Source organism: Rhincodon typus, chromosome 34 (genome assembly GCF_021869965.1).
Source record: "Rhincodon typus isolate 14 chromosome 34, sRhiTyp1.1, whole genome shotgun sequence".
NCBI lineage: Eukaryota > Metazoa > Chordata > Chondrichthyes > Orectolobiformes > Rhincodontidae > Rhincodon > Rhincodon typus.
The window spans coordinates 11,184,969-11,206,802 of NC_063365.1; the positions used below are offsets into that span (position 1 = coordinate 11,184,969).

The 21,834-nt window shown below is 41.4% G+C and overlaps 1 protein-coding gene across 1 annotated transcript in view; it reads left to right on the forward strand.

The window, feature by feature from the left end:
- The window catches only part of fuom (fucose mutarotase), a 79,258-nt gene extending 59,135 nt beyond the window's left edge, over positions 1–20,123 (forward strand). Inside the window, exons 4-5 of the mRNA XM_048616334.1 lie at positions 17,161–17,234; positions 18,603–20,123. Coding sequence (XP_048472291.1) covers positions 17,161–17,234; positions 18,603–18,672 — 144 coding nt within the window. The 3' untranslated portion in view covers positions 18,673–20,123. The remainder of the gene's footprint in view (positions 1–17,160; positions 17,235–18,602) is intronic.
- The last annotated feature ends 1,711 nt before the right edge of the window (positions 20,124–21,834 follow it).

A 21,834-nucleotide genomic window follows, 5' to 3' on the forward strand; every position in this document is an offset into this window, starting at 1 on the left:
ATGATTCTATGAGAAAGTTGATGTGCAGATCTTTTCTGTGTCACAAAAACTCCCAAACAGATCCAGTACACCATTGATGATTTAAGGACAAGGGGTGCTGGTTTCTGTGACACCTTGCTTTCTTTTTCTGGTTCAGAGGAAGCTCTGGTACAAATCACAGATCTTTCCTCAAAGAAAATAGCAACTTCAGTGATGGCTGCAGCATGTTATATAAGTAAGCCCAATGCTTCCTCTGATTCACCTCTGTTCCTGCCTCATTGGCTGAAAGTGGAGACAAGATCCAACTCCATACCAAGGAAAAGCTCAGCTCAGTGAAAACTCACACCCACAAGACATGAGCCTCCAACTCAGAAACAGACGTGTCTCCTGTTTCCTGCTTACATGATGGATGTTTTGCTGCAAATTGCATTCAAGCTGGATTCAAACCTACCACCTTTCAGGTGTTGACTAGTCAGCATTTTCTACCACTGCACATTCATCCCATAGTATGTATTGTGATGTAAAATGTGAGATTTGTAGGATTTGGACTTTGAAATAGTGGCATGTGGGATACGGTAAATGTCTACAAAAGGGTTTAATAATTAACTTGAGAGTATTTCTGAAGCCATTGCAATTTCTTTAAAGCACAGTATGAGAGAGAGGCTCCTGGAGAGTAATCATATTTTGTTCTCATTGGGTACATTTTTACAAGTGAACAGATTTGTACATTCAGTAGAAGGATCTGGAGATTGTTCTTTCTTGGCTACAGAGAAATATCAATAGATTGAAGAAAGATCATTTTGTTTCAGCTTTACAGAAGTCTTGGCTGAAACTAGATGTGTAAGACAGTTACTCTTGAAGAAGGGAGATACCATAACTTTTGTTTCTTTCCTCGTGGGATGTGGGAGTCATTGGCTGGCCAACATTTATTGCTTATCTCTAGTTATCCTTGAGAAAGTGGTGGTGAGCTGCCTTCTTGAACCACTACAGTGAATGTGCTGTAGGTTGACCTCCACTAGCATTGGGCAACAAATTCTGGGATTTTGACCCAGTGACCATGAAGGAACAGTGACATATTGCCATGTCAGAATGGTGAATGGCTTGGAGAGGAACTTGCAGATGGTGTTTTTCCCATGTACCTGCTGTTGTCGTCCTTCTAGATGGAAATGGTCATGGGTTTGGAAGATGCTGTCTAAGGGTCTGTAGTGAGTGTTGGGGGTGAGGGACTGGATGCTTGTTGATGTCATCCCAATTGTTGGTGTCAAGCTTCTTGAGTGTTGTTGAAGCTGCACCCATCCAGGCAAGTGGGGAATATTCCATCACAATCCTGACTTATACCTTGTAGATGGTGGGATGTCAGGAGGTGAGTTACTCACCACAGTGTTCCTAGCCTTTGACCTGTTCTTGTAGCCAGTGTGGTTATGTCCAGTTGAGTTTCTGGTCAATGGTTAAGTCCTAGGATGTTGATAGTGGGGGATTCAGTCATTGTAACACCATTGAATGTTAAAGGGTAGTGGTTTTATTGTCTCTTATTCATCTTCAGAGATGGTCACTGCTTGGTATTTGTGTGGTGCAAATGGTACTTGCCACTTACTAGCCCAAGCCTGGAAATTTCTAGATCTTACTGCATTCGAACATGGATTGATTCAGTATCTGTGGAGTCACAAATGATCCTAAACATTGTGCAATCAATAACAATTTGACTTTACGAAGGAGGGAAGGTCATTGATGAAGCAGCTAAAGATAGTTGGACCTAGGACAGTATCCTGAAGAACTCCTGCAGAGATGTCCTGGAGCTGAGAAGACTGACCTCCAGCAACCACGACCATCTTCCTATGTGTCAGGCATGACTCCAACCAGCGGAGAGATTTCCCCTGATTCTTAATGATTACAGTTTTGCTAGGGCTCTTTGATGCCACACTCAGGCTGCCATTCTCACCTCACCTTTGAATTCAGCTCTTTTGTCTGTGTTTGAGCCAAGGCTTTAATGAGGTCAGGAGCTGAGTGGCCCTGGCAGAACCCAAACTGGGCGTCACTGAGCAGGTTATTCGCTGAATAGGTGCTGCTTGATAGTACTGTTGGTCACACGTTCCATCATTTTACTGACGATTGAGAGTTGCCTGATAGGGTGTAATTGGCCATGTTGGGTTGGTCCTACTTTTTGTGTACAGGGCTTACCTGGGCAATTTTCAACATTGTTGGATAGATGCCAGTGTTGTAACTGTACTGGAACAGCTCAGCTAGGGGAGCAGCAAGTTCTGGAGCACAAGTCTTTAGTATTATTGCTGGAATGTTGTCAAGGCCCTGAGCCATTGCAGTATCCAAGGCCTTTAACCATTTCTTGATATCACATGGAGTGATCGAATTGGCTGAAGACTGGTATGTGTGATGCTGGGGACCACTGCAGGAGGCCGAGATGGATTATCCACTCGGCACTTCTGGCTGATTCAGCCTTATCTTTCTTACTGATGTGCTGGGCTCTTCCTTCATTGAGGATGGGGGTATTTGTGGAGCCTCCTCCTTCAGTGAGTTGTTTAATTGTCCACCATCATTCACGACTGAATGCAGCAAGACTGTAGTTCTTAGATCTGATCCATTTGTTGTGGGGTCACTTGCTGCTTCGCCCCTTGGCACACAAGTAGTCCTGTTTGGTAGCTTCATCAAGTTGACACCTCATTTTTAGGCATGTTCCTGGGAGGGTATGCCAGGAGCAGCACCAAGCATACCTAAAAGCATACCTACCTTCCATTGAACCAGAGTTGATTCCCTGGCTTTGATGGTAATGATTGAGTGAGGGATATGCTGGGCCATGAGGTTGCAGCTTGTGCTGCAGATTAAGAGATGGGTCATCTCAGTGTAAGGATATTATTTTGTCAATTCCAGACCAGAAGTGTTTGGTTGAAAATGGTTACTTGAAACTGAGAAAGTCTCAGCTCAGGTGTGTGAAGGTTCGAGGAAAAGGCTGTCAGATGTTCAAGACCAAGAATTGAAGGCTTCGTTAAAGCAAGGTTTTTGCAAAGATCTGTAGCTTGGGTCGTGGGTGAGGTTGTTGACTTGCTCACCGAGCTGGCTTGTCCTTGTTCAGACGTTTCGTCACCATGCTAGATAATGTCATCAGTGAGGCCTCCAATTAAGCGATGTTGTTCTACTCCACTTGGAATTTATACTGTCTGGTCTGTTATGGTCTGTTATGGAGCTCCTATGACCACTAGGAATCACGTAGCACACAAGCCCACAGCCACGCTACGACAAACACTCACAAGGATTAAAGACCCCATTCCCACAAAATGCAGAACCAACATAGTTTACAAGATAGCATGCAACGACTGCCACAAGCATTACATCAGACAGCCAGGAAGGAAACTAGCCATCAGAATATGCAAACATCAGATAGCAACAAAACGGCACGACGAACTTTCCCTAATATCGGTACACCCGGACAATGAAGGCCATCAGTTTAACTGGGTCAACATAACCATAGTAGCCCAAGCCAAACATAGACACACACGGGAATTCCTAGAGGCATGGTTCTCAACCCGTAATGCAATCTACAAACATATAGAATTGGATCCCATATACAAACCCATACAGAACAGAACTGGAAATGACACTACTCACCATAACGGATCGGACAGTATAAATTCCAAGCAGAGTAAAACAACATCGCTTCATCGGAGGTCTCACTGATGATGTTACCGAGCACGGTGATGAAACATCTGAACGAAAACAAGCCAGCTTGGCCAGCAAGTCAACAACTTTAGTTAAAGTAATAGATGTAATAGAGAAGGGATTTATGTCTGTTGTGAGTACTGTAACGGAGTGGCGTTGGGATTTATGGGATTGTATTGATACAATTAAACATAAATTCGACTTCTTTATTTCTGTTTGCATAAACAAATCTCTGTTTCGTTGTTGAACCCAAGTCTGCAGCACTACGTGATTTGGTTTGTGAAAGCTGCCCCATTAAAAGCAAAAAGAAACAAAATATTTAGCAGGCCAGGCTTCGGTCTGTGACCTGGCGTGTCCAGTAATAATGTTAGCTACCATCATCATAGAATAATGACAGCCTTTGGCTAACAGTGGTCCCATCTCTAGTACAACTCTCTCTCTCTCTCCAATTTGTATCAAATCCATTAGCGAAGCCCCTGACATATTCACTTAAGGAGATTCTCTGATCATTGTCACATTATAGTTTCTAGGAGCTGCCTGTGTGAAAAATTGCCTGCCACATTTCCTACATTACAACAGTGACTCCACTTCCAAAGAGGTATTTCATTGGCTGTAAAGCACTTTGGAACAAGTTAAAGTCATGAAAGGCGTTATGTAAATGCACATCTATTTTTTTCTCCCTTTTCAAAGCGAGCAGTGCAAAATGGATTTAGTTCCAAATAATCCCCCAAACCTACCTTCAACTGAAATGAGTTACAAACCAGTAGTTTCATATTCCAGTCATGTTTCATATTGTAGTATTGTTGCCTGGCTTTTAGAGGAAGGACAGTTATTATAGAACACTCAAGCTGAATATTTTATCGGGCTTCTTGACCTTTCTCTGAAAGCTGGCACATAGTAAATGGCACAATGCACGGATCTGACTTTTAACTGTCAGAATTGTGTGAAGATACACACAGACTAAAGACATCAAAATGGAGTAGGGATGCAATCTCAGCCAAATCAGATATTTTAATAAAAGCCATCCAAAAATTGCCTCTTCACAAAATAAGCAGCTTGCCTGCTGGCTAGATGATATGCAGAGATTTGAACAAAAACACAAATGAAGTGTATTGTCTTAGTTTGGATTGATTGCAGTTCCTTCAATTTCGTAACTGTATGGAACAAGACTTAAACCTTTGAAATTACAGGTCCTCAGCCTAAGTCAATACAACTGTCTTGAGTATTTGTTAACTACCTTCAGAGCCCTATAGAGATCTTGAGAGAGGAAACCACACTGAAACAAACACAATATGTAAATTGCTCAGCTATGTAAAGGACAGCTGATCACTTTTGAATCTGGATGATTAGTTTAACCCCGGGAAGTTGCAGCAGCTGTCTCTGTGGGTGGAGGAGCGCTTAATAAGCTGAAGCTGTAAAACTCAGTACAGTTCTGTCAAGCTGAGTGCAACTGGGTTAAGTCAGTTGGAACCTACAGGGAAAGATAAATAAGACTAACTAGCTCCCCCAGTTAGAACAGCCTCCAAGTAGCAAAAGCAAACAGCATTTGTCAAAATTAAATAAAGACTTTATCTATATCGCACTTTCGCATGATCCACAATTGCTTTGCAGTCAGTTTGTTTTGAAGTACAGTCACTGTTGTAGGTAATCAATTTGCGCACAGCCAGATCTCTCAAAGTACAATGTGACCATGACCACATAATCTGATTCAACTAATGTTTATTGAGTGATAAGTTTTTGCTAGGACATCAAAGAGAGTTTCCCTACTCTTGTTTGAAACAGTGCCATGGGAACACCAAAACAAGTGCACATTATATAATTTTATTACTAATTTTTAAATAATTAACTTGTGAGATGTGGGCATTGCTGGCTGGGTCAACATTTATTGCCTGTCCCTAGCTGCCTTTGAGAAGGTGATGGTGAGCTGCTTTCTTGAACCGTTGCAGCCCATGTGCAATGGGTAGACCCACAAAGGGAGGGAATTGCAGGGAATTGGCCAACATCACTGAAGGAATGGTGATAAATATCCAAGTCCAAATTGTGATTACACTGACTGTATATTATCTTGGTATTATGTCTTTGCTGGTTCATATTTTGTTTGATAAACTTTCCTGAAAGTAAACTAAAATCTAAAATGAGATCTCCTGTGATGATTCTCTGCTGGTTTTCAAGGATGGAATAAAATTGTGTTGGTTTTCAAGGATGGAATAAAATTTCTGTGGAGGCAAAAATAGATCAGTAACTGAGATAATTAAGGAGCAGGTTTCCTGTTCATTGACTTGGACATGTGATCAGAATTTCTCTAGATACCTGGCCTGTGAAGATACCTTTGGGACAGTAGAAAGCCATGACTCAACTGAGAGTAATTGTAATGTCAGTTTGGGTTAGAGTTAACGGACTTGCTTCTGAGTTTGATGCTTGCAATTGAAGTCCACTTCAAGACTCGAGCACTAAATTCTGGTGGATACTTTAAAAACAATAGTCCTTTGTCATCGAAGGTGCCATTTTAGATGAGGTAATTAAAATGAAGTCCTATCTGTCTGTTCAGGTGGGTGTAAAATATCCCTAGTATCATTCGACAAAGACATGGGGAATTTTAACATTCAAATCTCTTTTTAAGCCCTCAACTAATGCTACAGTAAAAACAAATTGACTGGTCATTAATCTCATCGCTGTTTATGGGTCTTCAATGATCATTAATTGACTGCCAGGTTTGCTTCAATAACTGTGACTAGGCCTCACAATCAATTGAATCATTCTGAAGCATAATTGAATATCAAAGCAATTATATAAATTCTTGCTTCAATCCAACAACACAGAAGCTGAGAAGTAAAGGAGGCAGAAAAAGCACTTTCTGAAATGTATTATTGAATTTCCCTCAGATTTTTCCTTAATCGTGTCAAAAAGAATCTCTTCTTTGTTCTTGTAATTGATTTTTTAATGAATTTTACACACTTGCTTTCATCCATGTATGGCCACAAACTGACCCTCTGTAAATTGGGATATAACTACAGATCGGTATAGGGGAGCTGGTGATGTAGTGGTAATGTTACTGAGCTGGTAATTCAGAGGGCCAGGATAATAGCACTGGGAACATGGGTTCAAATTCAACCACAGCAATTCAGATAAATTTAAATACAATTAATGAAAATTGAAAGCCAGTAATGGTGACCATTCCCTTCAGGAAAGGAAATCTGCCATTAATCGAAGCATAGAACCCACACAGTGCTGAAGCAGGCCTTTCAGCCCACTGAGCCCATACCAACCCTTGGAAGAGCACCCCATCCAGATCCACCCCCTTACCTGATCCCTGTAACCCTGCATCCCCAAAGCTAATCCACCTAGCCTGCGCATCCCTAAGATGGACACAATGGGCAATTTAGCATGATCAGTCCACCCTAACCTGCACATCTTTGGCCTGTGAGAGGAAACCAGAGCACCCAGAGGAAACCCATGCAGATACAGGGAAAACGTGCAAACTCCACACAGACGGTCAGCAGAGGGTGGAATTGAGCCCGGGTCCCTGGCGCTGAGGTAGCAGCGCTAGCCACTGAGCCATTGTGCCACCCCATTCTTACCTGCCCTGTCCTACATGTGACTCCAGACCCACGACAGTGTGCTTGATTCTTAGCTTCCCTTGGAAAAGACCTAGCAAGGGTGGATTGGGATGGATGACAAATGCTGGACATCCCATGAAAGAAGAAAACAGCAGAAGGGTTGGATGGGGATGTGTGAAGCCATTGCTTCCACCTCTCATTTCAGGCAGACCAGCTGCAACATTACCCGGGTGGGGGGTGGGGTACACAGGTTGGGAAGACCAGGCCCATACTGAAACATTGAGACCTTATTTCCCAAATGAATTCTGTGACTGAGGAGTAAACCAAAAGTTACAAATAATCCCTCACAGATGAAATGAACCTTGAGCGTATCCCATAGATATTTTTAATAAGCCTATTCATACACATTATGGCATTGCCTTCATTGTTCAGATCTTTGAGGCTGTTTTGAGGCTGAGGGGTGACCTTATAGACATTTATAAAATCATTAGGGGCATGAATAGGGTGAATAGCCAAGGTCCTTTCCCCAGGGTGGGGGAGTCCAAAACTAGAGGGGCATGGGTTTAAGGTGGGAGGGGAAAGATTTAAAAGGGACCGAAGTGCAGACTTTTTCACACAGAAGATGGTGCGTGTATGGAATGAACGGCCAGATGAGGTGGTGGAGAATGGTACAATTACAACATTTAAAGGGAATCTGGTTGGGCACATGAATAGGAAGGGTTTAGAGGGATATGGGTCAAATGCTGGTAAATGGGACTAGATTTATTTAGAATATCTGGTTGGCATGGACGAGTTGGACCAAAGGGTCTGTTTCTGTGCTGTAAATCTCTTATGAGTCATGGCTGTTTGTTGAGGTTGTATAGTACACTGGTGAGGCCTCTATTGGAGTACTGTGTGCAGTTCTGGGTGGCCTGTCACAGGCAGGATACTATTAAAATGGAGAGGGTTCAGAAAAGATTTAAAGATGGTGCTGGGAATGGAGGTTTGAGTTTTAAACGTAGACTGGAAAGACTGGGACTTATTTTGCTGGAGGTTGAGGGTCGACTTTCGGGAGGTTTTTAAACTCATGAAGGGCATAGATAAGGTGGATGACAAGGGTCTTTTCCCTAGGGTGGGGAGTTCAAAACTAGGGGACATATTTTTAAGGTGAGAGGAGAAAGATTTAAAAAAGGACACAAGTGGCAACTTTTTTACACAGAGTGTGGTTTGTGTGGAATGAACTGCCAGACAAAGTGGTGGATGCAGGTACGGTTAACAAGGTTTAAAAGGCAATTGGATAAATTCATGAATAGGAAGGATTTGGGGGGATATGGGCCAAGCACATGCAGGTCGGACTAGCTTAGTTTGGAATTATGGTTGGTGTGGACTGGTTAGACTGTTTGGTCTGTTTCCATGCTGTATAACTCTATGAGACACCTTCAGAGAAGATGGGGTTTAAACCCAGGGCTCCTAGCTCAGAGGTAGGGGCACTATCACTACACCACTTGAACCCCTGTATACTGTGCCCAAATAGTTAATTGATCATTTGATTTCTTTCCAATACCTTTTTGATCTCCACTAGACTAGCGTCTGAATGCAGCACCATTTTTCATTAGAAAACAAAGTACAGTGGTAACAATTGACGGAAATGAGCAGATTGGCGTTTCTGAAAGAGAAGAATTTTTTCTCTAAAATTATGCATGGGGAAACCGTGCACTTTGTGTGCCTTTAGTTTCCGGTGCCAGAATCCTATTGTGTTGTCTTGGGAGAACAATGAAAGAAAAGGTGAATTCCTCTGGTGCCCGTGAATCATTTATCTCTCACAGTTTCAAAAAGGAATGATGCTGGTGTGGCGCCAGCCACATTTTGATGTGTGAATGAGTTACAAAAATCATAAACAGATGTTGCCATTATTTGTAGGTTGCTGGGGAGGAGGTTGTGGAGATATAGGAGAATGAACCAGGACTCACGGGGAAGCTCAGACTGAACTGGTGTGACACTGTGAGGCTTTTAAGTGCAGGCATATGTGTTTCTTGGTGATGCTGGTGGGTAGAAAATAAGATATTTACATGTTTTCTCTAGGGACATGGGATACATTTCTTGGTTACAGTATACGTGGGGGAGGAAATTATTAATCTGTTTCTTGTATTCACAGGGATACAATGTTTTAGCAGCACTAGTGAGATAGAGGTAACATTAAGCAAATACAGCAGGGATCCATGGCTATGAATTTCTACTGTTTTGTCCTGGGATTCTTTTCAATTAATTAAACAAAATTCAGGGCGATGATTAAAGTATGCATTACCATTGAAGATGAAACAACCAAAAGAATTGGAAAACACATTTTGGGCGGAACAGTGTCACAAAATGATTGAGCAAGCAAGTGACAATTGTACTTCCCATATATCTTATTGGATTTTAGGAGCATTTTGTCCGAAGTCAACTCAGTTTTGCATTCAGAAGTGCAGCGATGGTACTCCCAGCCCAACTTTGAAAAGAGCTGCCTGCAACATCTCATGACTTGTGTGCCATGGATTTCCCCCTTACCTGACACTAAATCAGGAACCACGTCAATGGGATCCCAGGGCATCCTGCATCAGTGATGGCATCAAGCAGCACAAGTGGTCAACCGCAGTGAAATGCTCCCACAGCAAGCCAGCAAGTCAAAACTGCTGATTATCCGTTACGTTTCAGTGTCATTTTACAGTGAGATAAATGAAGATTTGGATCACATACATGGGATTAAGGTCAAGGCTGAAACAAATAAATTATAATACATTTAAAAATGTAGAATTATTTCATCAGAATGAAGAAATCAGACACAAGTGGTGCGAGACCAATGTTGCCTTCCCTTGAGATAGCCCTCCAGTCGAGGTTATGTGCCAGTCGTGCAGTTCAGAGGTCACTAGTGGACCTTCCAATGGATCAGGGAAGTCCCCCCCATCAATCTCTAGCTAGAAGGGTCTAGGCCCGAAATGTCAGCCTTCCTGCTCCTCTGATGCTGCTTGGCCTGCTGTGTTCATCCAGCTCTACACCTTGTTATCTCAAGAGATTGGCAGCCCTTTTGTTCAGCAGCGCCACCAGGGAAGTCATGGCTGCAGCAGGAAAGACATCCACCCAAGCTCCAGATCTTTGTTGGGTCCCGAGAGAGATAGCAGGAGGGGTTGCGCAGGGTGATGTGGGAGGATGAGTTATCAGAGTGGAAGTTGGAAGATAGAGGTGTCTGCAATTGCTACAATCCTGGCTGAATAAGTGCCCTTCCCAACACCATGCACATCATGACAGAGAGCATACAATACCGTGCTTAGATTCCAAATGCTCCTGTGACCTTAGTTCAGCTGCTATTCAAAAGGAATGTCTGGTTTGATTGTAATTTTTAATTTTGGGGGCAAAAAAAAAATTACAAATTGCTGTGAACGTGGTGAATGCTACTGAAGAAATGAAGTAGCTTCAACAGGGCCAGAGAGCAGAGGTAAAAATGCAGATAGGATTTATTTTAGTAAGTATTTGAAAAATGGAATAGTAGGCTATCTCGCTAGGAGAGGTGTAAATGTAATGGTAAAAAGAACTGATGTCAGTGGGGAACTAAGAATTTTTCTATCAGAGGAGTGCTTTACCGGGCTGTTGGGTAATCTAAAGATATAAGAGGTGGAAATGAAACTTGCCGCGAAGATAAGTGACCAATCTGTGAAATTCAAAGCTTAGCAGAAACTCAATTCCTTGGTCAGTTCATGCTAAAATTTGTGTAATGGAAATTAGGCAACTTGTGGTGCAACTTGTCTATTATTTCAAAGTAATAGAAAAAAAAGATTGAACAGTTCCATTATAGAAGACTTGATGATTGAATCATTAGAGCAGCACCAGGCACCTTGATGTATTTGCCAAAAGCAGCAATTAGATGGACATATTGGCGATGGTCAAGGATACAGAAGATTAGACACGAGTTCATAGGAAAGAATTAACTCTTAAACAATTATCATGATAACCGATCATGATAGGGTTTGCACTTAACTCTGACAACTAGTGAAAGCCCAGTTGAAATGAAATATAAAATCTTCATCATGCTGTAATTCTATATTATTACTGCATGCGTTAGTGAATAAATTTTTCAAAGACCTGGAAAAGCTAAAGGCCAGTACCTGAGCTGCTTGCAGTGGGTCACTCTAACAGGTTGGATTCTGCTCTGAAAGCAAGTTTGCATTGAATTAATAAGAACCCTCACCGGTCCCAGTCCGATTGGAATCTGAACAGCATGGACAGAGACCTGTTGACAGGATTTTGTGAAGAAGCTTAAGTCATTGGTTTACTATTCACAGAGAATGGAGATGGTTTAACAAGCTGCCCCTGAATTGAAAATGGGAAATGACTTGTGTTTTGATGGGTTGTCTCCATGTAATCAGACCAGACTTCTTGTCCTAGGTGTCTGTCTTCCTGTGGCTGAAGACAGCTCAATTCCACAAGTTTGAGGAAAAATATATGAATGATTTAGATGAGGACACTCAATATTATATCTTTAGGTTTGCAGATGACTCAAAGCTGGATAGGATGGTGATCTGTGAGAAGGATGCAACGATTTGGATGAGTAACTGAGCAAATGGATAGTAGATGAAGTATAATGTGGATAATTGTGAGGTTATCCACTTTTATTATCTGAATGGGAGATCTAGGTGTCCTTGTAAACCAGTCATAGAATCCCTACAATGTGGAAGCAGGCCATTTGGCCACACCAACTGTCCAAACAGTATCCCACCCAGACCCATTCCCCTACCCTATCTGTATTTCCCATAGCTAATCCACCTAGCCATACATCGTGGACAATTTAGTATGGCCAATCCACTGAGTCTACACATCCTTGGATTATGGGAGGAAGCTGGAGCACCTGGAGGAAACCCACACACACACAGGAAGAATGTGCAAACTCCACACAGGCAGTCACCCTCAAGGGTGAATTTGAACCCAGGTCCCAAGTGCTGTGAAGCAGTAGTGCTAACCACTGAGCCACTGTGCTGCCTGCTGAAAGTAAGCATGCAGGTACAGCAGGCAGTGAAGAGGGCAAATGGCATGTTGGCCTTCATAGAGTCGTAGAGTCATACAGCGTGGAAACAGACCCTTTGGTCCAACTCATCCATGCCAACCAAGTTTCCCAAAGTAAAGTAGTCCCACTTGTCTGTGTTTGGCCCATATCTGTCTAAACCTTCCCTATTCGTGTATATATCCAAAATGTCTTTTAAATGCTGTAACTGTACCAGCATCTACCCCTTTTTCTGGAAGTTCATTCCACAGATGAACTCTGTGTTAAAACGTTGCCCCTCATGTCCCTTTTAAATCTTTCTCCTGTCACATTAAAAATATGCCTCCGAGTTTTGAACTACCTCCACTCTAGGGAAAAGACCTTTGCGGTTCACCGTATCCATGCCCCTCATGATTTTATAAACCTCTATAAGGTCACTCCTCAACCTCCTACACTCTAGTGGCAAAAGTCCCAGTCTATCCAGCCTATCTTTATAACTCAAACCCTCCATTCCCAGCAACATCCATGTAAATCATTTGTGAATCCTCTCCAATTTAATAATATCCTTCCTATAACAGGGTGACTGGAACTGTACACAGTACTCCAAGAGTGGCCTCACCAACAGCCTGTACAACCTCAATATGGCATCCCAATTTCAATACTCAGAGGTCTGAGCAATGAAGGCAGACTTTAAGGTTTAGCTTCCTTAAACACCCTGTATACCTGTGGCTCAACTTTCAAAGAATTATGCACCTGAACCCCTAGGACTCTCTGTTCGACAATGCTACCAGTGTCCTACTGTTAACTGTCTAAGTCCTGCCGTTGTGCATTTTACCAAAATACAACACCTTGCATTTATCCAAATTAAACTCCATCTGTTACTCCTCAGCCTATTCGCCCAATTGATGGGATTTCTTTGTAACTTTAGATAACCTTCTTCACTGTCCACAATGCCAGCAATTTTGGTGTCATCCACAAACTTACTAACCCATGCCTCCTAAATTCTCATCCAAACTGTTTATATAAATGACAAACAACAGTGGACTCAGCACTGATCCGTTTGGAACATTGCTAGTCACAGTCCTCCAGTCTGAAAAACAACCCTCCCACCACCTCCCTCTATCTCTTGCCGTTAAGCCAATTTTGTATCTAATTGGCAAGCTCTCCCTGAATCCCGTGTGATCTGCCCCGTGTGATCTGCCTTTACTGATCAGTGTACCATGCAGATCTTTGTCAAAGTCTTTACTAAAGTCCATTTAGACAACATCCACTGCTCTGCTCTCACCAATCTTAATGAGAGGATTCACATACAGGAGCCAGAATATCTTGCTGAAAGTGTGCAAGGCTTTAGTGAGACCGTACCTGGAGTAGTGTGCATTTTTGGTCTCCTTATCTGAAGAAGGATGTTCTGACTATGGACGAAGTGCAATGAAGGTTTACCAGACTGATTCCTAGGATGACAGATTGGTGTATGAAGAGAGATTGGATTGGTTAGGACTATAGACACTGGATTTTAGAAGATTGGGGGTGGGTTGGGATCTCAAAGAAACATATAAAATTTTAACAGGACTAGACACAGTAAATGCAGGAGAGTCCAAAATCAGGGTCACAGTCTAGGTATATGGAATAGGCCATTTAGGTCTAAAATGAGGAGAAATTTCTCCACCCTGAGGGTGGTGAGCTTGTAGAAGTCTCTGCCCCAGACAGCGGTTGAGGCCAAAACATTGAATATTTTCAAGAAGGATTTAGATATAGTTCTTTGGGCTAAAGGGATCAAAGGGTATCGAGCGAAAGTGGGAACAGGGCACTGAGTAGGATGATCAGCCATGATCATATTGAATGGCTGAGCACGCTCGAAGGGCTGAATGGCCTACCCCTGCTCCTATTTTCTTTGATTCTAAAACAAAAAGGAGGAACCCAGTGTCAAAGGTATGTCTAAGCAATAATGAAAATTGAAAAATAAACATTTGCAGTCAAGCTTGATAACTTGACAGTTATCTATATAGTAGAGGATCTTTCATTGTTAGACGGAAATACTGGATGGTTTTCCATTTTTAACAAGGAAAAGTGAATCTCGATAAGTCAGGGAAAGTGTATTTTGGACGAATGAAGCAATAGTATTAAACCATAGAACAACAAAACAACTAAATAAATCAACTATTTGGATGAAGCAGAATTCATATGGCAAACTGAAATGGCAATATTCTCAAGAGCAATGTATTTTGTGATAATTTCATCAATCTGCAAAAGGCAGAAAGTTATTCAGCTTTTGTAGTGCATAAAGTGACTTACTGCTGTCTTGTGGTGGAAAGGGGAATTCAGAAGATGCTGAGGGATTTTGAATTGTGCGGGTTAATACTGTTAAAGATGGCAGCTTTAGTTCCTAGTGGTTGGATTTGCAGGTTTCTCTGTTTTTCTTTGTTATGGATGTGCGACTAAAATCATAGAATTCACTGATTTGTCTGCTACAACAACAATACACAGTTTGCTGCTTGCAAAGATGGTGAAGGAACTCCCATACTGGATGTCACATTATAGTTTACAGCACAGTCGTTCTAAACACATGAACCGGAGCAGGCATAGGTCATTTTGCCCCTCAAGCCTGTTTTGCCTCTTTTTTCCTGTAGCCATTGTCATGTCTTTTCAGCTGGTGAAGTAGAACTAGAATTTTTAAGGGTACAATCAAATCCATAAATAAAACAATGCCATTTTAAATTTGAAACTGAAGTCAGTTTTAGTATAGGTGTAGAGCTGGATGAACACAGCAGGCCAAGCAGCATCAGAGGAGCGGGAAAGCTGACGTTTCGGGCCTAGTCTAGCCCGACCAACACAGATACACTGTAAATAGTACATTTACATATCAAATAATGTGGTGCAAATCTACTTAGAGGCTAGCTGAAGAAATCTGCACCCAATCAAAAGCGTAAGATCATTTGAACTGTGAATATGAGTCATAGTTTGGGAATACCAGAATCTGAAGGAGTATTAGGAATTAGATTGGAGAAACATTTGGAATATGTTCAAGTGGAGCATTTTCTACGGAAAAGACATGTTAGCCCAGATGTTAGATTATTCTATAATTTAATCAAGTAGCTAATCAATAATGCTTACTCAGATTTACACAACTTTTGTCATCAATAATTTCCTGTCAAGTGATATCTAGGCAACAGAACTGCAATCCCAAAGATATAAAGAGTTGTGAACAAAAACAGAAATTGCTGGAAAAGCTCAGCAGGTCTGGCAGCATCTTTGGAGAGAAATCAGAGTTAATGTTTCGCGTCCAGTGACCCTTCCTCAGTTCTGAACTGAAACTGGGCCCAAAGCATTAACTTTGATTTCTGTCCACAGATGCTGCCAGACCTGCTGAGCTTTTCCAGAAATTTCTGTTTTTGTTTCTGATTTGCAGCATCCGCAGTTCTTTCAGCCTTTAAAAAGTTGTGAATCCTTGGAATTCTCACCCCGATGGGCCGATGATGCCCCATCATTAAATATATTTAAGGCTGTAATAGGCAGTTTGGGAACCATTGGGTTATGGCGAGTGGATGGAAAGGTTGGGGTGAGGCCAAAGATTTTCATGATCATAGTGAAGGGCAGAGCAAGCTCAAGGTGCCATATAGCCAACTGTTATATCTTAGATTAACTGCAACAAAACCATCTGATCAAAGATTGTCGTAGTGTTCAACGCAAGAATTCCCCAAAGCACAAATGTTCATCAAAGGTACATAAACACGAGCAGAAACTCAAATCTGTGGGAAAGCAATCATAGCAACAAAACAACAGGACACCATTGAAAACCACCAGGTAGATTTCCAAACTAGGAGCCAGGCACAGAAGTAGCTACCAGTTGGGATTCATTTACGATGGGACCTCCATCACAAGTTTTATTCGCAGGTGGCAAATTGGAAAGCTGCATCCATTTTGACTTTGGAATCTGTAAGGATAAATTTCTCAACAATGGGGAGAGGATTTTAAGCAGCCATTTTCAATATATACTGCTCCTTTGAGGGTAGCCATCAGATTTTGCAGATCTTTTGTAATATTCTTGGTCGTTTTCTCTGAGGTAGATGAATAAGTACACACCACTGAGGCGCTAAATTAGTTCCAGGACTTTATTTAAGCATGAATAGTAGCCAAATTATGGAACAATTTGCCATTATGATTCATATAATAATCTGAATCTGATCAATGCGTAATGTCTTTGTCATCATAGCACCAACATGTTAGATTTCTTTTGCACTTTAATGTAATAAAACATTCCAAGACACGTCACAGGAACATTATTGAACAAAAATATATACCATGGAGACAGTGTAACAAGATTACATTATATAAGTAGATGTTCTATTTCACTGCCAGTGGTTTTCCTCTATAAACTTGACTGAGTAGGCTTTGTAGATCCCTCCCAGGAGAGAGGATGGTGACAGTGAATCTATGATACTACAGGATGAATAATGGGGAGGATTCATTGTAAAATGTTCCTGTGTTAGATTTTTGTTTTGACATAAGTAACGGCCCCATTTGAGAGTGGAGACAGTGAATGTTTAAGAAGGTGGAAGGATCCATTGGTATATTTTACGACCCAAAGAGTTTTACAGCCCCTAAAGAGGGCCTCATGTGGTGCAGTTGTAGAGTCCCTACCTATGGGTTCAAATCCCACTGCACCATGTGTGAACATGTCTGAACAAGTTGATTAGAAAATACCTACAGCCACTGAGGCATTTTTATAGTTGTTATGAAGGCTTCCACAATGGAGAAAAAAGGTGTGAAATTCATTTGAAATAAATACTTCATTCATTATTTACTTCCCGTGGTTTTCCATGGTGAAAAGAAATGAGCTCTTTTTTTAAAAAAAATGTAATTGCATTTGAAATGGGCAGCACCAACAGCAAGTGCAAGGTCCTGTATATTCTCCTGCCATTGTATCTTTTATTCACAATAGTTTTATCAGTGTTATTACTTTTTCAGAAACCCCTCGAAAAGATTGAACGATTTGCATTTTACGAACGCGCAAAGACATCTTTTGCTGTGGTTGCTACAGGGTATGTTTCTCTATAATGTTGGAACTCAATGTTTTTGCCGCATTTTATTTTGCATGCAGTAGATGTCGTCATATGAATTCACCTTCCGAAGTCTCACAAAATCTCTCCGTAAACAGGGGTCACTTTATATGCTGAGTATAAAACTGGACTGTACCTTGGGAGCAGTCGCCAGTTTTGTTGTTCGTCATGATCAGTGTGGGCATGTCTTAAACTCCCATGCAGCCCATATCACCTACTTGATCCCTTGCACCCAATTAAAAGGCACCAGTAAAAGAAACATCTATTTAAGAGGTTCAAAATTGAGGCTGTTAATGCGAGCAAAGGTTGTGGCGTCTGAAAATATTAGGGAGGGGTCTTGTCTTTGAGTACATGCATCTTGTACCTTGATGAACTTAGAATTTGAGTTGGCATATATGCCATGATCTGTGGGTAATCACTGGAACTTTGAATAGAATTTGACACAAACCATGGGTTTCAGAATCTGTAGAAGAGAGAAAAGTAAATTATTTTTACAGAAGATGCAGCCAAAGTCCTTTCAAGCCCCCTGCATTCCCTGTTTTCAATATAATGCACTGGTTTATCTTTCATAGTATTGCACATGAGGAAATGCAAGTTGCGTCCTGAGCTGAAGTGAGGTTAGAACAGATGAAGGGGGAGAAGATTAGAAGGATATGCAGATAGTGTTCATGCACCAGTCTCCTCTCACTCTAACATAGATCGATTGGACTGATTGTCTTTTTCTGTGCTGTAAATTTTAGGTTGTATGTGTAATTGGATCAGTGCACATTGATATAGTTCTGCTCCAGTTTAAAAGACATATGCCATGCCCTTTTTTACTTTGTCATCATAAAGTTCCACGTTCCACTTCTTTTTCAATGAAGGATGCCTACATAATCTTGTCAGACTGTCATTTGAACTGTTCCCCAGTAGCAGAGCTGTATTGTCTTTATTTGGACAGTGAGTGTAGTTATGGCGTCACAAGTTTACACATGGCAGTTCCCATTTATCAGTGAGGACACAGGCATTTATAATAGAAAAGATATTTTTAATGTTTGGACAGTATAATGAGCCTTTATTTACCTGACATTTTTACTTGAGAAGCTGGTACGCCAGGCTAAAATATTCTTGTGGGTTACTGGAAGATGTCATGGGAATAAACAGAAAATATAAGATGAAAATATTCATTGTTTTTGCTTCTATTTCATTGATCTGATATCTGGCATGTTGGGAGAGAAAAGGATTACACATAACCGGGACACTGAAGAAGTAACTGTTATTGTCTGTTAAAATCTGCTTGTAGCTGGGTCACATAATTGATCTTCTAGGAGTGAAACTTGATTTACACTCTAGATACTTTTTTTCTTTCAGGGAAACTGCACTGTACGGAAATCTCATTCTGACCAAAGGTGTGATTCCTGCTGGAGAAAAGGACGAGTGAAAATAGAGGATATTCCTGGAATAAATTGCATTGACAAATACAAATGCAGAAATTCCTGATTCTAGTGATACAGTGATTGATTTCTCTCAATGTCTTTGTTTCTCTTTGATATAACTCTGAATTAGGAAATTTATCCTATGTCCTGTGGTTCAGAATGAGTAGAATGCACATATTCTAATGGCTGCACTTGTATGATCCCACTACAAATATTAAAGGTAAAGGACTAAATATTGTGACTATGTTAGAGCAGATTGCTAATATCATCTTTGAACATTGTGAGCTTCTTTGTATAATGAATTATGTGATGGTACATTTCTTCATAAATCATTCTGGTTTTTGCTCTAATGCTTTTAATATTGAGAGGTTTATGTAGCATCACTTTCAGTGTTACAATGAATTACCAGGGATACATTTCATTTGTTTTGCATTTTCCTACTTTTGTAAACATTAATTCAAGGTCAAATTCATACTAAGAGCCATCGCCTTCAAAAATATTCAGTGAACTGTTTTTGTTTAAAATCATGTGGGATTTTTCTCTTCCCTCCAAGTGTTTGCAATAACTTTTCATTAAGACCATCTTTATATAAGTTCAGATGAAATGCAGATCCACGCAAGCTGTGGAGCACAATTGAAACTATTGCACTGGAGTTGCAGAATCCTGTGCATCAAGTTATGTAGCTGTCCCTTCTGAAGTTAAAGAAAATCCCCCACTCAGTGTCAACACTGTGCAAAATGCCAGCAGCTAAGTAGGGCTGTTGTTCATACTGTAAGGTTTTAAAAGTTATTACGAAATTGATGATGCTCCACTCCAGTTAATGGATTGCTTGGCGATGACAACAGATCACTGGGGGTGATAAAGAGATCCAAACAGAAATGGAAAAGATATGTCTGGTCTTCAGATTGTGGAATAGCTAATTGAGACCAGGGACAAAAAGATTCAGACCATAAACTGCAGCTTTCTACCCCCATAGTTCCTCATCTTTGTAGGATGATGTTGCCTTATTGTGGGTGTTGGCTACTCGCTGAATCTAGTCTTAATATTTTGATTTTAGAAAAGGATTCTATTTCCAAATTGATTTCACTCTGCATTTCCTTTGCAAATATTGCAACAGGGCTTGCAATGGGGAGTAGAATATTTCAGAAAAAGTAGTTTGCAGGTCAAGCACAAATCCTCAGGTCACTCAATTCAGCGACAAATTATTCATAAAGATTACATCACTCAGAAGCTATAAGACACTGAGTCTGGTTGTGTTTAATGTGGGGATGGAGAGAAATCCACAGCGGGTTCAGTTATCAGCTTAAACAAAGGAAAGTGTGCACGTGGATTCAAAATGCTGGCTTCTCCGGAAAACTGTACGAGAAGCAATAAAAATGTACATTGCCCGTGGCTTGTAGACATACGCGGAAATGTTATGTGAGATACTGGGCATGATAAATAATTCCTGACAGTGTGTGGGCTTTGCTGTTGGAGTGCATCGACTAGCAGCCATGAAAAGTTGGCCACTTTTCTTACAGAACTCCGATGGGATATATTGTTAGGCACTACAATGCTGCATTATGGAGTGCCATTTAAGAAGGACTTAAATTGAAGATCTAATTCAAATACTTCCCACACACCCTGCAGTCAAAGGCAATATTTAAATTGGGCAGAAATCAAGTAATCAAATCTTAGCAGTGCGATCGAAATTGAGATCCAGTTGGGAAAAGATTAATATGCAAAGGGAAAGAGCCTACATTTTCTGGTATGAGTGTGCGTAGAACAAAATGCTTCAGAAAGAAACCAGCTGGAAATGTTCCCCAAGAATTTATTTTGCTGCAGGATTTAATAACATGTTAGGCTAAAGGATCTCGCCTTGTGTTCCATGATTCAAGGATTGCTATTACCACAGGCCATAGGAGCAGAAGTCGGTCATTCAGCCCATCAAGTCTGCTTTGCGATTCAGTAAGGCTTTTTTAGTCCTTGGTGGGACGTGAACGTCATTGTTTGGCCAGCATTTATTAGCTGTACCTAGTTGCTCTTGAAGATGGTTCTGAGCTGCCTCCTTGAACCACTGCATATGCTGTACATTGACCCACAATGCTCTTAAGGGGGGATTTCCAGATTTTGACCCAGCGACAGTGAAGGAACGGCAATAAATTTCCAAGTCAGGATGGTGAGTGGGTTGGAGGGGAGCTTGCAGGTTGTGGTGTTCCCATGTATTGGCTGCCCTTCTCCTTCTAGATGGAAATGGTCATGTGTTTGGAAGGTGCTGTCTGAAGATTTTGGTAACTTTCTGCAGTGTATCTTGTAGATAGTACACACTGCTGCTACTGAGTGTTGTGGTGGAGGGAGTGGATGTTTTTAGATGTGCTGCCAATCACATGGGCTGTTTTGTCCTGGTTGGTGTCGGGCCTCTTGAGTGTTGTTGAGTTTCTTGTCAGTGGTAGCTCCCAAGATGTTGATGGTGAGGGATTCAGTGATTGTAACACCTTTAAATGTCAAGAAGTGGAGCTTAGATTGTCCCTTCTTGGAGACGGATTCCATGGTATTTGTGTGACATGAAAGTTACTTGCCATTTGTCAGCCCAAGCCAGGGTATTGTCCAGATCTTGTTACATTTGAACATGGACTGTGTCAGTATCTGAGGAGTCACAAATGGTGCTGAACATCCCCACTGTTAACCCTATGATGGAGGGAAGGTCATTGATGAAGCAGCTGAAGATGGTTTGGCCTAGAACATGGCCCTCACGAACTCCTACAGAGATGCCCTGGAGCTAAATGACTAACTTCCAACAACCACAACCATCTTTCTATATGCTAGGTATAACTCCAACCAGTGGAGAGTTTGCCCCCTAATTCTCACTGATTCCAAAAACAGAAGTTGCTGGAAAAGCTCAGCGGGTCTGATAACATCTGTGAAGAGAAATCAGAGTTGACGTTTCAGGTCTGGTGACCCTTCCTCAGAATTGATGGTAGCTAGGAAAATGTCGGTTTATATGCAGAAGATAGGATGGGAGGAGGGAGTCAAGAGCAAACAACAGGTGGAGATAGAGCCCAAAGAGAGAGAAGAGCAGTTGTACAGACAAAGGAATAGATAACAATCTGGCCAGGAGGGTGAATAGCTGTTAATGGAGACTGTTAGCGGCTAACAATAGGTAGTGTGTAATTGCAGACTATGTGATG